The 17,170-nt window shown below is 50.2% G+C and overlaps 1 protein-coding gene across 2 annotated transcripts in view; it reads left to right on the top strand.

Moving 5' to 3' along the window:
* Nucleotides 1-17,170, top strand: part of HDAC8 (histone deacetylase 8) — a 673,568-nt gene that overhangs the window by 526,519 nt on the left and 129,879 nt on the right. Inside the window, exon 9 of one of the 2 annotated variants that reach the window (XR_015300718.1) lies at nucleotides 10,766-10,864. Coding sequence is in view for 1 of the 2 variants with exons in the window: in XM_086942007.1 (XP_086798133.1) it covers nucleotides 10,770-10,864 (95 nt within the window). In the remaining variant the exon portion in view is untranslated. The remainder of the gene's footprint in view (nucleotides 1-10,765; nucleotides 10,865-17,170) is intronic. The other variant, XM_086942007.1, reaches the window with a different exon arrangement.

The raw sequence follows: 17,170 nt of genomic DNA, 5'->3' as shown, positions 1-17,170 counted from the left end.
CATGGAGCGGTATGTGAACCTTAAGTCGCCACCTACATCGGGAGCCGTCTCTAAAGGGGCCCCAGTGTCTGGCCCGCCGGACGACTCGGATCCTACCCTTGTGGACATCATGGGTGCCATCACCAGCCTCCGTGCCGATGTACAGCAGCAGCATGAGACTCTGTCCCATAAAGTGGACTCCATGGCCATTGATATTTCCTTGATCAGGACCGACTTGGGCAAGACGAATGACCGTGTGAGAGCGCTTGACATCAAGACCACTAGTCTGACCTCGGATGTCTCTGAATTGCAAACTGAGGTCCGTAACTTGCGATCGACTGCCGATCTTTTCTCAAAGCGGCTGGAGGACTTTGAGGGGCGAGCCAGGCGGCAGAACGTTCGTATAGTGGGAGTTCCGGAAGGGTCCGAGAATGGCGCAGCGGACCTGTTTGTGGAAGAATTGGTCAAAACACATCTGGCGCCCTCTGGACTGAGCAACTTCTTTTCAGTGGAACGTGCCCACCGTGTGCCAGGGGGTCCACCTAAAACGGGGGCGACGCCGCGGCCTATTGTGGCGCGCCTTCTCAATTTCAGAGATCGTGATGCGATCCTCCAGGCATCCAGGTCGCACGGGCCACTACAATATCAGAATGCGGAGGTGCATTTTACCCGGATTTCACCAGGCTGGTACAACGCCAACGGTTGAGCTACGCGGGAGTCAAGAGACGCCTCAGGGACATGGGTCTCAAGTACTCGATGCAATTCCCAGCGAAGCTCCGTGTGGAATTCAAGGGCCGTGCCTACTTTTTTGACTTTCCGGAGAATGTGAGCGAGTGGCTGGACACTGTGACACCAGAGCGGACTGAGCACGAGGAAGATGTCGGAAGCGCCTCGGGCGGAGCGGAGCGGCAAGAATGAACTGGGAGCCGGGGCTACCCCTGCCTCGCATGACCGCTGATATGGTGTTTTTGGTGTGATTAATCTCTCCTTTTGTTTTCATGGTGGGTGGCGGGACGATTTCACGGAGAGTCCTTACTCCTCTGGGTCTTCGGTAGAGCAGTTTATGGGGCGACAGGCACACTGCTGGTTGGGGGGGCTTTTTAGTCTAATGCAGGGGTGCAGGGTGGGGGGTTGGTTGGGTACAGTTCGGTTTTGTTTTGTGTTTCTTTTTCCTTTTTTTTTATGGCAAATGGACAATGGCGATCCTGGACTTTTATTGATGCAAGTGTCTTTGGGGGATGGGTGGGGCGGGCAGTGGAGGGATGAGGGGTAGGGTGTTGAAGATTCTTAGTTGGAATGTTAACGGGTTGGGTGATCGCATCAAGAGAGGGGTGGTTATACAACTGGTGAAACGGCATATGCCAGACGTTGTACTTCTTCAGGAGACGCACTTGGTGGGCAACGCCTGTAAAGCTCTGAATCGCAAAGGATACAAAATGGTGGCGCATTCGGGGTTCTCTTCCGGCTCCAGGGGGGCGGGCATTCTTGTGCGTGCATCCCTTCCCCTAGAGATAGAAACCACCGTGACTGATGATAGGGGGAGGTACGCCGCCGTGGCCGGGAGATGGGAAGGGCGTTCCCTCACGTTGTTGTCTGTGTACGTCCCCCCAGGGCTCCAGTCTAGTACTTTTCAGGACCTTGGTGGTGCCATCTTGTCTATGCCGGCTGGTCGTTTGATTGTGGGGGGTGATTTTAACTCAGTTTGCTCTGGTCTCCTTGATCGTCAGCCACCTCGCGACCTACGTGGGTCCCAGATGTGGCTGCCGTCCTTCCTTGAGTCTACTGGACTGGTGGATGTGTGGCGGCTTTTGCACCCCACGCTTCGTCAATTTTCATTCCTGTCGGGCGCGCACGGGAGCCTCTCGCGTATCGATTATGTCCTTACGCTGGCTTCGGACGCGCTTGCCGTGTCCGAGGCCCGCTTTCTTGCTCGGGGCGTCTCAGACCACTCCCCGCTATGGGTCTCCTTTGACTTTGGAGTGACTCTGCCGGAGCGCCCGGCCGCAGTCAATCCATGGTATTTCCGTGATTTCAAGACCCGCTCCCTTCTGGCCAAATCTATTGACTTATACTTCTCTGAGAATGTGGGCTCGGTGGAGTCGGCCGTTACACTGTGGGAAGCTTTTAAGACGGTGCTCCGTGGTGAGGCCCAGGCACTAATTGCTGCTACCCGTCGTGACAGAGACTCAGCTATGCTGATTATTGAGCAGGAAGTGCTACGACTCGAGGCCCAACTGGGATCCGTACCGGACCCCTTGGTCCTCCACAATCTCTCGCTGAAACAAGCGGAGTATCACGACCTGGCCACTAATGCCGCTCTTGTCCTGGCCAAGGAACAGCAAGGTCGCATCTACGATGTGGGCGACAAGGCCGGGAAGCTGTTGGCTTGGCTCGACAGAAGAGATATGGCCAGTCGGGTGGTGCCGGAGCTTCTTGGTGACGACGGTGCGATCCTCACGGATCCCCGCGCCATCGTGGATTCTTTCGCGGACTACTTTCGGGGGGTCTATGAGTCTGCCTCGGACTGCTCGGAGGCGGACTCGACGGCCTTCCTTTCTGATATCGACCTGCCCAGTCTTTCCGTGGAAGAAAGGGAGGACCTGGATAGGGACATCACCGCGGACGAGGTTGATCTGGCGATCCGCTCACTTAATTCCGGCAAGGCCTCCGGGCCTAACGGCATACCAGTGGAATTATATAAAATCCGCTCGGACGCCGTCTCCCCACATCTCCGTAAGATGTTTCTGGAATCCTTTGAGAGGGGCTCTCTCCCCCTGGACCAACGACTGGCCACCATCGTGGTCATCCACAAGGAGGGCAAACCACGGGACATTTGTCGTTCTTACCGTCCTATTTCCCTCCTTAATGCGGAGCCCAAGGTCCTTGCCAAACTCTTGGCTAATCGTTTGATTGGGGTCATTGGTGATCTCGTTCACCCCGATCAGTCTGGGTTCATCCCCCACCGTAACACTGCCCTGAACTTGCGCCGCCTTCATGGGGTTATGGCCCGGGCCCACACTCTTGAAGAGCCGGCTGTGTTGGCATCCCTGGATGCCACTATGGCCTTTGACTCGCTCGAATGGCCTTACTTATGGGCGGTTCTGGCCAAACTCGGGTTTGGACCGGTATTTGTTAGCTGGGTGAAGCTCCTGTATGCTGACCCGATGGCCAATGTTACAGTCAATGGCCGCCTATCGGCGCCATTCCCCCTACGACGCGGCACCAGACAGGGTTGCCCCCTGTCCCCCCTATTGTTTGCCTTGGCCCTCGAACCCCTTGCGGCGCTGTTGCGTTCACATCCCGACTTGAAGGGTATCGAATGGGCCCCTGGCTTTGAGGACAGGGTCTCCTTGTATGCTGACGACATTTTGCTATACATGTCTTCGCCTTGCAGGTCCCTCATTGTGGCCTGTGACGCCATTAAACTCTTTGGGCGGTACTCCGGCCTGGTTATCAACTGGGCCAAGTCCTCTCTATATGTCCTCAAAGGAGATACCCCGCGCCTCCCTAGGGGCTGCGGTATTCAGATTGCCTCGCGCGGTTTCAAATACTTGGGTATATACATATCCGGTAATGCCAAGCTCCGGTATGACCACAACCTGCTCCCCCCCCTTCAGCGATTGCGACGTGATGTCGACAGTTGGCGCCATTTACCACTCTCCCTCCTTGGACGTGCCGCCCTTTTCAAGATGATGGCTCTGCCCAGATTCCTGTATGCACTACAGAACACGCAGGACCCTGTCCCGGCCCGCTACTTCCGTGAGATCGAAGGCCTTCTTCGTAATCTCCTCTGGGAGGGTCGCCCCCGCGTCGCCCTCCACAAGCTCACGCTCCCTTGGTATGATGGGGGCATTGCCCTCCCCGATGTGCGCCGTTATTATTGGTCGTCGCAACTAACTGCCCTGAACCATGGGCTTTACGGCCCAGTGGTGAACCCCGGATACGCCATGGATAGGTGGTTGACGGCCGGCGGTAATTACTACAGTGCCCTGTATTCCAAATCCCTTGACCGCAAGTTAACGGGTCCCACCCGGACGGCAGTCCGCACCTGGAAGGCGGTTACCAAGGCGCAGGGATGGCAGAACAGGCTCACGAGGTTCACTCCCCTCTTTGACTCCGACATCCTGGGTAGGCTGTGGCACACCAAGGGTTTTGATAAGTGGGACCTCATTGGCATTAGCAGGGTTGAGGACATGCTCTCTAGGGGTTTGATTAAGACCTTCCCCCAGCTGCAAGCTGAATACCAGTTGGGCGCGACGGAGTTCTTTCGTTATGCGCAGCTGAGACATGCGCTGCTTTCGGCCTCTCCGCCGGACGGCGTCATTCCCGAAAGTTCCCCGCTGGAAGATAGAATCCTGGATGGGCATATGCCAGACAGTGCAATTTCCCTCTCGTACAAGAAGTTGATCAATACACGCACAGACCTCCTCCTTGGCTCGAGAGATCAGTGGGGGGCGGATGGCCTTGAATTGGACGACGAGGATTGGCAGAGTGCGGTTTCCTCTCCTAAGGAGGTTGCCATTTCTTCCCGTCTTCGCCTCGTACAGTTTAAGGTCCTGCACCGGGTGTATGTGACAGGGCCCCGATTGATGCGTATGGGTTTCTCACCTGACGGTCTCTGCCGCAGGGGCTGTGGGGCTCCTGCCACTTTCCTACATATCCTCTGGGAATGCACGGTGATAGCCTCCTACTGGAGAAGGGTTCACCGGGTGATGGCGGAGGTTACTGGCGTGGCATCCCAGGCGGAGGCCCGTCGATGCCTCTTGAATGTGTGGGAGCCGTCCGACCACAACGTTGCACAGACTAGGTGGGTCACCCTTGGGAACATGGTGGCGAAGAGGGACATAGCCCAGAGATGGGGTGCGACTGAGGCCCCTTTATTGGTGCAGTGGAAGGCCAACATGGACTGGTGTATGTTTAGGGAAAAGACAGTCTATGTGGCCAGAGGGAAACCCCGGACTTGGACGAAAATTTGGGGAGCATGGAACGAATATAGGGGAAATGTGTGTCAACCGCCCGAACCAATTGTTCAGCATGATATCGCTTTCCCTGACCTGTAACGCCAACTGAGCATTGATGTTATTTCTACCTCCTGATACCTCCCCCGCCCCCCTCCTTCTTATTCTGCAATCTGCCTTTCTTTAGTGTTTTCTGCCTTACTCCCTACCCATCCCTGACACCCAGCGTCACATTTTCTACAATGCCACTTTCGCGCCCGCGGGCGCCTGTTGTTGTTTTTATATCATAAAAATTAACCTTTGATGATTCTATCTCGATTGTTTGACACTATTGGTCTCCTCTACGCTTGCTGCCTTGCCTCCGGGATGTCAGGCTGAATAGCTGTGTGTTCTGGTCTCAATAAAGGTTTTCAAAAATTAAAAAAAAAAAAAAAAAAAGAAATGATGATGCAAACTGAATTTTTCGAACTTATGAACATCGATATACGTGATCAATATATGTACTTTTAAAATGATTCAGCCTAGGCAGAAAAGGAAGGACTGTTAAAATTGTTTTTTGATTAAGCTATGCCTCATCCATTTTTCACCCCTGCCCTACTTCCAGCCCAGCTCTATCCTTGACACCACATCTGTATAAACATGAGTAAAGAATCATGATTGGGGCATTGTAGGCTGTGTATACATGCAGAGTCTGCGCAAAAAAACAGTTGGTGTCTGTTCGGGGTTTTTCAGACAATGGTAAAGCCTCCAATAAAGTTTCCTTAGATAGCACATCTTGTTGTGCAGTCTTAGGACGGGACAATTGCACAAGACACCAAGGCTGTCAATTCTTGCCGTTACCTCATTTGTGTGTTCTTCCCAAAGCTCTATTTATTTCTGGGAGTCCCTTGTTTGTCATCTTTTGCTATAAAAAACCATGTAACCATCGTTTGGTGTGCTTCCTCCTGGAGTATCTCTATGGTGCTTGTTGGATGAACCCCCATTCATGAATGCTAATAAATGACCCTTGGTTTTTACTTTACTCCAGTGCGATTCCTCCTTAATAAGGACCCGTGGACCAAGGGTGACCCTGCATCAGTGGGTTTTCAATAATACGCTTCCACACTTGTACGAGGCTACTGCAGGTGGACACCTAAGCCTTTGAGACTGGTTTGGGCTGCTGCAGATGGACACCTAAGCCTTTGAGACTGGTTCTTTATCATTTCACTGGGGATGGACCCTCCTCACTTGTACATACTCTGGGTGAGCACACCAAGCTGACAGCTCCCTTATCGGCACCAGTCGGTATTGACAGACCCCCTTTTGTAATAGCGCCACCGAGTGTAACTATCTGATAGATGTGTATAAAAAATGTGCGACTACGCTGACTATCTCTTTCCTAAGTGTGCATCTGCTCCGTCCTTCAAATACCCACACGCACGGGGACGTGAACACATATAGTGGATGCCAAAAAATGTATTCAAAGCAGGGGCGTGGAGGGACAGGTCGATATCTGAGAGGTGACTCACGCTCTATTGTTTAGTTATTATTTTTATTTATGCTTATTCCGTTGCTGAGTTTAGCTGTTTAACGACTCATGCATGCATGCCTTATTCTACGAAGTCTGATGTATGTAACACACGATCTGCTGACAAAAAAAATGTAATAGGCAATATGGACAGACGTCCTCATCTATGTAATTTATTGAGGTAACTACCCACCACTCTCTGGAAGTGCATGTTTGTAGTGCAGTTCATACAACATAGAAGCAATATACTTTGTGCGTTATTATGATGGCAAATGTACACTCTATATCGAAAATGTAACCGAAAATTCAATAAACAGATGTTTGGGGGGGGGGCTGGTTTGTTATACTTATCAACCAGAAACACGGTTCTGGTGTACCTATTGAAAGCACATAAAGACCCGTTGGATGTCAAAACCTCCTCTATTGAACATGGAGGATAAGATCCTGGGGAAAATGTTGGCAAGTAGGTTACTGCAGGTGGTGAGACTGTGGTGCACCCAGGCCAGAATGGGATCACCGTAACACAGCCAAAAGTTTTTGCGCTCCCCGTGAAGATGGGTTTTTGAAAAAATATGCTGAGATGGATCCGTCAGCTATTCTCATCCCTAGTGATGAGGGTCTAGATGGGATGAACTATATCTCTTCAGTGGCCCATTTCTAGGGGTCCTAAGTTTGGGGATCCCTTGTCCCTGGTACCATTTTCACTGGCAATGGAGTCCCTGGCTGTTATGCACTAAGCCCCAAGAAGGTGGTATACAGCTCGTGGGTGTGATGGATATCATTTTGCTATATGTGGAGGATGATCTGTTAGTTTTTAGAGACACTGCAAATAGTCTGCCTGCAGAGATGCAGACTCTGGTGGACTTTACACAACTGTGGTTTGAAAACCTGGGAAGGTGTCCCTGTTTTCTCTTGGAGACAACGTGCCCTTGGATGTTGTCTCCGAGAGAAATATGTTTCTGGCTAATTTAAGCAAGGCTTTGACATCGGTGAGGCAGTCAATGCCCGTCTGGATAAGACTGCCATTGTCTCCAATGGGTTTGACTGCTGGAGCTAAGATGTTGTTCCTAACTCGTCTGCTTTATTATTTGCTGGCTTTCGTTCTGAGCATAGCATTGTGTTTTTGTTTAAAGAAACAAACTCGCTTCTCTGTAGCTTCATATGGGGACAATATCGGAGAAGGCGGTCTCTGAGGAAGGTTATGCATCTATTGATAAGTTTGATATGGGTGACTCCTTTACAAAGGTTATTATCTGTTGGAGCAACAGCGGTGGCCTATGAGGTGGCTCGGAAAGGCTGCAGATGTGGAGCGTATGGAGGTAATTCAGAGTCTGGATGAATGATCTGTTCAGGATGTTTCGATGGTTCGACATGACATTAACAAATACTGATTATAGAGCCTTGCATTCTGTACGATGGTGTTGGAAAGAATTTCTGAAACGAGCTGGAATAAAGGGGCATGTTCCCTCCAGGATATCCTTATTGCACGCCTCTCGATTCAAAGACGTAGCTGGAGCCCATCAACATGGTCGGAGTTGAGGATTTTTACAGTAGGGTACTTATATAATGATGAAGTGCTCAACACCTTTAGATTGTTGAAAGACGACTATGACCTGGGTGCACACATTTGGGAGCCTTAAAAATGTCGTACAATTGACATGGCAATTGAATACAGAGAAGCCACCCAGCAATGATGCATTGACTATGTTGAGGGTCCACGCAGGTAGACCTCGTCTACCCATATATTTTCTCAGGAAGAACGCCGTCCCACTGCTCAGAAGGTGGGTCCCAGTGAAGTAAGCTGAACTTGTCCCGTTGTAATATTCTGACACTAGGACACATTCAGCAGGGTCTGCACGTTGTCTGCTTTCACAGGCAACAACAAGCAGGCACCGGAGAGGCTTTTTATTTTTTCCTATAACTGGGCCATGACAAAGGGCTGATTTAAAGGCCATTAGCTCTCCCTTTGTGCATTGCAATCCTGTCTGGGAGGAATCTGCAGCCTCACACCTGTGTGCAAGTGCAATGGAAGGGGAATAAAGGCACTCGGCTTGTTATCACTTCACTAGCATTTAAGAGAAACTAGGATATGGAAGCAAGCTTTTGAATGTATTCAATTACTCCCAATAACCATTTAAATACCCATTTTTTAAAAAATGAATTACTTTACAGATGCCACATAGCGATGTGACGCACAGTGATGTCACACGGCATAATGTAATTTCCATACAATCTAACTTAGTTAGTCTCCTCACTTTTTGTTTAAGGACTTGTGCCCTGGTTGACACAAAAGGTGGGCAGATGAGCAGTCTCAAATCTCTACTGAGCTCTGCTGCCAGAGTTTTACTCCGATATAGTGGTAGTTGAAATTAGACTCTAAACTCAATGGGGACTTGCTGATAAGTTATGGGCTGAATTATGGAAAATTACAAATAGAAATCAGAGACTCAAATATACGCAAATGAACTATATTCGTCAAACTTATTTAGCACCCCTAGAATTGCTAGATACTGACCCGAGCCCTGGATGTTTGTCTGAAATACAGGAGCCTGAAGGCTAACTTTAATCTATGGTTTGGGACTGTGGAGGATAGCTCAGTTTTGGACACAGACTCTCCCTTTAATGAATGATCTTACAGGAGGAAAATTGGTAGTGGCACCTGAACGTTTTGGTTGGGTAATTTACGTGGGACTAAAGCAAATGAACATATATGTAAATATATTGAACTGGCACTGATTTTAGCAAAGAATAAAGAATGCTATAGGTTAGAAGGCGGCAAAAGGTCACAGCATTGCGGCATGGCTGTGTGATATACGCAGCTGGACTATAGATGAGGTCCTTGCAGTCATGTAGAGGCAGAGGATGTCCGGGAGATGCGCACCGCATGGAGACTGGATGCAGTTCTGGTCAAACTCGATACCAAATCCAATGAAAGGCGTCCATGAGCCCTGGGCACAAGTGTTCTACTTCTATGGCTGAATCTCCTCTGCCGGGTCATACGTTACGACCTGGAAACCCTCACATTGCACGGCCTAGAATGGTAGGTAATATTTCTGTGCTATTCCTATCAGACTTCATTCCTTCTACAGGTACAGGTGGTCCCATCATTAAGAGCATACTCTTTCATGGCTGATTTGCACTCTCTTCCACATTGTTCTTCCTTTGTTAAATTGTTTGTGTTTTTTCTCATTTTCAAGGGCTTATTGTAATAGGTTTGGCATTTTTTGAAATTAAAAAAAGACAATGTGTACATCCTTGTAATCAAATTGGAGTGAGTATTTGCGCTTTCACTACATAAACGTAAATTATGTGCTTAGGGAAAATCAAATATGTGAAGTAAAAAAACCTACTAAAGAGCTATTAAAAACATTTAAAGGATGAATGACGTAATCTGCCCTTTAGGAATTCGGACCTATGAATTTGCATGTTACACATAGATCTCACCAGATGGCACTGGACTATGCTACTGGTTAGCAGTAATTTACAAATTCGAACTTGAAATCTATTTTCCCCCATTAACCTATGCCTTACCCGGGCCTCATTCCTCTTTCTCGTGTTCCCCTCCCCTTGACATCAGCTGTTTAGAGTGGAACTCAGAACACCTGGGTGCTACATAAATGGCACAACTAATGCAGAGGAATGCTATATATAATCTATACATATATATTACATTTCAACTGGTTTCCTGACCAGGCTCATTTATTTAATACGAGCTCTTTAAGCAGGCCAGTACGTTCGTCTGGCTATTTCTGTGTCAGTGTATCATATTGAAAGGAGTTTCAAGCTTTAGTATTTTAATATCGCTTGGACGAGGGATTAAGACAAGACAAAAATCATTCATGGGGTTTTTCTTGTAGGAAAGTTAGAACAGTGGGTCTCAGTTTTAAAAAATGTTAAATGTTTCAACTTGTATGCTGGCTTACAAGGATCAATAAGGCCAATTGGCATGTAATGTATGACCGATAACTGTACTATTGCCTTTTTTTCTAATATTTCATTAATAGCTTCTACTTCTTTAGCAGCTGTATTCTGATGGTGGTAGGGCTTGTGTGTAAAGACAAGCTTCTGAGTAGCTGCCTGTGCAGAAGAATAAAGTCTAGCTTGAGGAATGTATCAGCCTACCTCCTCTCTCCAGCACAGGTGAGCTGGCTCCAGCCAGCCCCCAAGGCATCCATTGTAGACTTGTATAAAAAGCTCTATTCATGTGCAGTGTTCATTGAAGGTGTTGTAGCTCTGGCACAATGTGTTCCTTTCATTAAACTTGGTCTCTCTTTCTCCCCTCCATCTCTGTTCATTCCTGCCGTCACAATTCTTGCTGGAGACAGGAGGCTACCACCTTGCCAACACGGCTCGCTGCTGGACGTACCTGACCGGGGTCATTCTGGGGAGAACGCTCTCTTCGGAGATACCAGATCATGAGGTAAGGTCTCCGACAAAAGCCTTCCCTTCTCCTTCGAACGTGGGGCGGGAGTAGACGCGGGGTCATCCAAGCTTAGTCATTCCATCTAATCAAATCCGCATCCTCACCACTCAATACTATTTTGTTGAGAGACACTGTGGTAACAATAAAACTCTGTCCCCGCTGCATAGTGGACTCTTGTTCGGAAAATCTGAGATGGTCTGGCATTTTTTATGTGAGACATTTTCAAAAGCCAATCAACTTCAAATTCTTCACTAATTGGCAGAAGGGCTCTAAACAGATTTGGCCTGTTCACACAAAGGAACTCTTTGGGTATTTCTGCAATTTTAATATACTTGTTTTCTATATAAAGAGGCCAATCTTCCCTGCCCTATAATTCAGGGTTGTTTTCCTAAAATAAGCAATATACAGTTACATCTAATTTAAAGTCTCTTGCATGCTGTTGTCTTGCTTTCATGTTCTGCTGTAAAAATTCAAGTTTGTAACTTTTATTAACTTCACCAATATACATTTTAATATGAAGCCTTGGATATTGATACTATTTTCATGGTTGGTGCCATCAGTGCTTTAATGGATTGATGATGTTATGGAACTTGTAGATTATTTTCTTGGTTGTGCTTGCAGTAGCACAGACAGCAAAGAACCGGGCATCAAAGGCATTTTGGTGAGAAAAATGTGAGCCCACGACTCTGAACTAGATCTAAACCATAAATTACTTTTGATGTATGATAAATTAAAAGAAGTACTCAGCTGATGCTGGATACGTACATCCTTTATGGATGGGATGGCTCATTCAATGGAAATGTCTGCATAAGACGCTAGGGTGATTGAATAATCCAGGGTGTTGGGTGTTTGTTCTGTGCTTGTTGTATACTTATAAGGATGCACACTGAATTCTAATATTCACCTCTTCTGCCCCTGAAGTTTTCTTCTTCATTGTTTGCAGATCCTATTCCTTGTTTAATAGTCTTTTACCAACATGTGTGGACTGCAACCTGCTTTTCAGTCATTTTGATCGTTTGGCCCAAGTCTAGTGCTTGGCACTCAAATTATAGGCCTTTTCATTATATTTTAGACATTCTGGCCCACATTACGATGACGGTCAGTTGGACCTCCGTCCGCCATCGAATCCGAATGGTGACCGTCCGGCAATGGCTTGCCGGTCCCACCTGCCCTATTAGTATAAGACAGCTATGCAGGTGGTCGTAAAGTGCTTATTTCTACTGCGGCTTGTGCTGTGGCCCTGGAAAAGTGCTGTATCACAAGCTGCAGTAGAAAAAAGCACTTTGTGCACATCCATGCACTGTGTGCCAGGCACTATTTAATCTGTCCAGATGAATGGCTGATGAGGACCATTTGTTCCTGTGAAGACAGAAATTGCAGGATCTGTTTGCCAAGGGAGCCGTAGAGACAGTGTCAGCGTGAGAAGTAGGAAATGGTTTTTATTCCTGGTGCTTTCTGGTGCAGAAGAAAGATGGAGACCTCTGCTGTATATTGGAACTCTGTCCTCGCAATGCCTTCCTGAGAAAAGGCAAATGCGAGATGCTATCCCCGTTCCAGGTCTTGTCTGCCATTGACCCCAGAGACTGAATGGTGGTGCATATTTCCACATTTCTGTCCTGCAGGCTCAGAGGCACTATCTGCAATTCACCCTGAGTCAGGGGCCTTTCCAGTTTGCTGTGCTCCTTTTTAGCCTTACCAGGACCCCCGTGTGTTCATGAAAGTGATGGCAGTGCTTGCAGCTAACCTTCGAAGTCTATGACCCTGCTCGCAGGCAGGTCGCTCCCCATGCTGCTGCACGGCTCTGCCTGCATTGTCTTTGCCTAATCTTGTATTTTTCCCCTGTGCCTAACTTTCTTTTTTGCCCAGACTTGTTTTTATTCCTCTGTGCCTGTACTTGCTTTCTTGCCCAGACTTGTTTTTATTCCCCTGTGCCTAACTTGCTTTCTTGCCCAGACTTGTTTTTATTCCTTTGTGCCTGTACTTGTTTTCTTGCCTAAACTTGTTTTTCCTTCCTGTGCCCAGTTCTCCCGCGGCCTCCGCCCATTTTTCCAGCCACTGCGTCCCTGTGGCCCCACCCACCTGCAATCCCATTCGCCTCCCGCTCCCGCCTCCCAGCTGCTCCTCCCTCCCACATCCCCTCATATGGAAGCCGCTGCTAGCGCACCTAAGGCAAGCCCGTCTGTGCCCATCCGTGCCTGGACCTCTCCCAGCGCCAGGACCCCTGGACACCACGAGCGCCACGACGCCCGAAACCGCTACGATGCCAGAACCCTCCACGCACTCAACACCGGACGATCACACACCTGCTTCCTGGCCGCCCCGAAGCGCACCCACGGAGCTTTCACCTGCCGGAACTGCAGCTTCACAAGCATCCGCTCCACCACGCTGCCGACCAGGAAAGAACCCAACCACCTCAGATGCATCCTTCTCAACACCCGCTCCGCCCGAAAACATGCCGTTGAACTCTGGGACCTACTCGACTCAACTTCCCAGATGTCGTCTTCCTGACGGAGACCTGGCTGAACCCGGCCTCGGCACCCAACATAGCCATGGCCGTCCCGGAAGGCTACAAGATCACCCGCAAGGACCGCACCAACCGAGCGGGAGGAGGAATCGCCATCGTCCACAGGAACACTCTGATTCTCGACCAATACCGATGACACCCTCAGCATCGCCGAACACCTGCACTTCCAGATCCACACCGACCCCAACACCACCCTCAGAGGAACCCTCATCTACAGACCACCCGGACCCCGACCACATCTCAGCGACTCCATCGCCTACTTCGTCAGCACACAAGCCCTCGCCTCCATGGACTACATCCTCCTCGGGGACCTGAACTTCCACCTCGAGAACAATGACGATACCAACTCCACCATCCTGATCGACAACCAAGCCAACCTCGGACTCAGACAACTCGTCACAACACCCACCCACTCTGCCGGTCACACGCTTGACCCCATCTTCTCCGCAAGCCCCCATGTCTCCTTCAACCATACCACCGAACTCCACTGGACCGACCACCGCTGCATCCACTTCACCTTAAAGAAACCCACCACGCACCACCTCACCCAACAGATGCCTCACCGCTGCTGGAGCAAAGTCACCGAAGACCAGCTAACCAGCTAACCACCACCCTCGCCCAGAGCCCACTCGCCGACCATACTGACCCCGACACCGCCGCCCGCAACCTCAGACAGTGGATCAACGACTGCGCCAACACCCTCGCCCCGATCAAGAAACCCTCCAACAATCATACCAACAAGAAAGCCAGCTGGTTCACTGAAGACCTCCGGGCCTCCAAGCAAACCTGCCGAAAGCTGGAGAAGATCTAGCTCCGTGAACGAACACTGGACAGCCACGCCGCCCACAAGAATGCCACCCGCAGACAACGTCCCCTCATCAGATCCGCCAAAAGGGCCTCCTTCAAAGACCGCCTAGACAACAACGCGCACAACAGCAAAGAGCTCTTCAACATCGTGAAGGAACTCTCCAACCCCAGCTCCAACACCAACGACGTCCCACCCTCGCAAGACCTGTACGGCTCGCTGGCCACCTTCTTCCACTGCAAGATCACAGACATCCATGACAGTTTCAACGCCACGACCGCCCCGACAACCACTGAGACCTCCGCCCCCACAACCACCATCCGCACCAATTGCCTGCTCTACTGGACCAACATCAACAACGATGACACCATCAAAATTATGAACACCATCCACTCCGGATCTCCGTCAGATCCATGCCCACACCACATCTTCAACAAAGATAGCACATCCATCGCACCCCATCTCCGGAAAGTCATCAACACCTCCTTCGAGACAGCAACCTTCCCAGAGAGCTGGAAGCACGCTGAGATCAACGCCTTACTCAAGAAACCCAAGGCGAACCCCAAGGACCTCAAGAACTTCCGGCCCATCTCCCTGCTCCCGTTCTCGGCAAAGGTCATCGAGAAGACCGTCAACGAACAACTGACCCGCTACCTCGTGGAGAACACCATCCTGGACCCTTCCCAGTACGGGTTCCGCAGCAACCACAGCACCGAGACTGCCCTCATCGTCGCCACCGATGACATCAAGTCCCTGCTGGACAACGGAGAAACGGCGGTCCTCATCCTCCTGGACCTGTCAGCCGCCTTCGACACGGTCTGTCACCACACACTACGAACACGCCTCCACAACGCTGGGATCCAAGAGAAGGCCCTGGACTGGACCACCTCCTTCCTCTCCGGCAGAACACAAAGCGTCCGCCTTCCCCCCTTCCGCTCCGAAGCCACCGAGATCATCTGCGGCATACCCCAGGGCTCATCCCTCAGCCCAACTCTGTTTAACATGTGCATGGCACCGCTCGCCCACGTCGCCCATCGACACAACCTCAACATCCTCTACTACGCCGATGACACCCAGCTGATACTCTCCCTCACCAAGGACCCCCACACCGCCAAAACCAACCTTCACAAAGGAATGACGGCCGTTGCTGAATGGATGAGGAACAGCCGACTGAAGCTGAACTCGGACAAGACGGAGGTCCTCATCCTCGGATCCAACACTTCGGCCTGGGACGACTCCTGGTGGCCGACCGCATTGGGAACAGCTCCAACACCCACCGACCACGCACGCAACCTAGGGGTCATCCTTGACTCCACCCTCTTCTTGACTAAACAGGTCAACTCCGTCTCCTCCTCCTGCTTCAACACCCTCCGCATGCTCCGTAGGATCTACAAGTGGATCCCCACTGAAACGAGAAGAACAGTCACCCAGGCCCTTGTTAGCAGTAGGTTGGACTATGGAAACTCCCTCTAGGCAGGAGCCTCGGCCAAATTCATTAGACTGCTCCAACGCATCCAGAACGCCTCTGCATGCCTGATCCTCGACATCCCCCGCCACAGCCACATCACACCCCTCCTTAGAGACCTGCACTGGCTCCCGGTCAACAAGAGGATAACCTTCAAGCTCCTCACCCACGCACACAAGGCACTCCACAACACCTGACCAACGTACCTCAACAGAAGACTCAGCTTCTACACCTACAACCCGCCAGCTCTGCTCCGCCGACCTTGCTACAGTCCCCCACTTCCTAAGAGCGACCTCAGGTGGCAGATAGTTCTCCTACCTCGCCGCAAAGACCTGGAACACCCTCCCCATCCAGCTACGGCAGACCCAAGACCTGCTGACCTTCAGCAAACTCCTCAAGACCTGGCTTTTCGAGCAGTAGCAGCATTCCCCACCCCAGCGCCTTCAGACCCTCACGGGTGAGTAGTGCGCTTTACAAATGATATGATTGATTGATTGATTTTCTACCTGAACGACTGGCTGCTGAAGGGGGGCTTGCCCCATGCAGTTTTCAACCAACTCCAAACTACGGCAAACCTCTTAACATAATCTGGGTTCACTATCACAATGCCAAACTCGCACCGACTCCTTTACAGATGCTCCCCTTCAATGGAGCAATTCTGGGCATGGTGCATTTTCGCAATTATGCCCCAGAGCAGAGAGGGCTGGACAATCGGACTATGATACTGATTCTTCAACCTCTTCCCTGGGTCTAAGTGAGGATGACTCTGAAGCATCTAGGACTAATGGCCTCCTGCATCCTGCTGGTCTGGCACGTCAGGTGGCATATGCAGGCTCAGCAATAGTATCTGAAATCCCAGTGAGCACAGCACCAGGGGGATCTCTCCGAGCTAGTCCAGATTTCGGAGGACACTGTGAAAGATCTGCATTGGTGAATACTATACCGCAACTGGGTCAGTGGCGCACCTCTCTAACTTCACCAACAGAGTTAACAGTAATAACAGATGCAATCCTTCTGTGTTGGGGCGACCACCTGGCTGAGGTGGAGATCAGAAGCATCTGGTTTCCGGCAGAGGCCCATCTCCTCATCAACCTGTTGGAGCTGCAGCCTTCCATTTGGCATTCAAAAGAAGGCTGGTTCTGGTGTTCACAGACAACACGCCCTGTGGTATTGCAACAAGCAGGGTGGGGTCATGGACCCCTGGGCTAGGAGGCCTTGCTCCTCTGGGAGTGGCTGGAATACCAAGGAATTTTCCTGATTGTGTAGCATCTTGCGAGATCTTTGAACTCAAGGGCGGACAAACATAGCCATTTACGCCTTGTAGACCAAGAGTAGCGGTTACAGGGCCTTTTCTGCAAATGAGGAGAACTGTGGCTCAATTTATTTTCCTCCACCGAGGACGCTCAGTGTCAGCACTTATAGGCAATGGAGTTACTAAAGCAGATCTTGCTCAAAGAAGCCTTTCACTTAGAGTGGAAATTGGGACTCCTATACTTCTTTCCTCAGATA

The sequence above is a fragment of the Lissotriton vulgaris genome, chromosome 10 (genome assembly GCF_964263255.1).
Source record: "Lissotriton vulgaris chromosome 10, aLisVul1.2, whole genome shotgun sequence".
Classification (NCBI taxonomy): Eukaryota; Metazoa; Chordata; class Amphibia; order Caudata; family Salamandridae; genus Lissotriton; species Lissotriton vulgaris.
The sequence above is the reverse complement of the archived record's forward strand: the minus strand, read 5'-3'. Positions and strand labels throughout refer to the sequence as shown.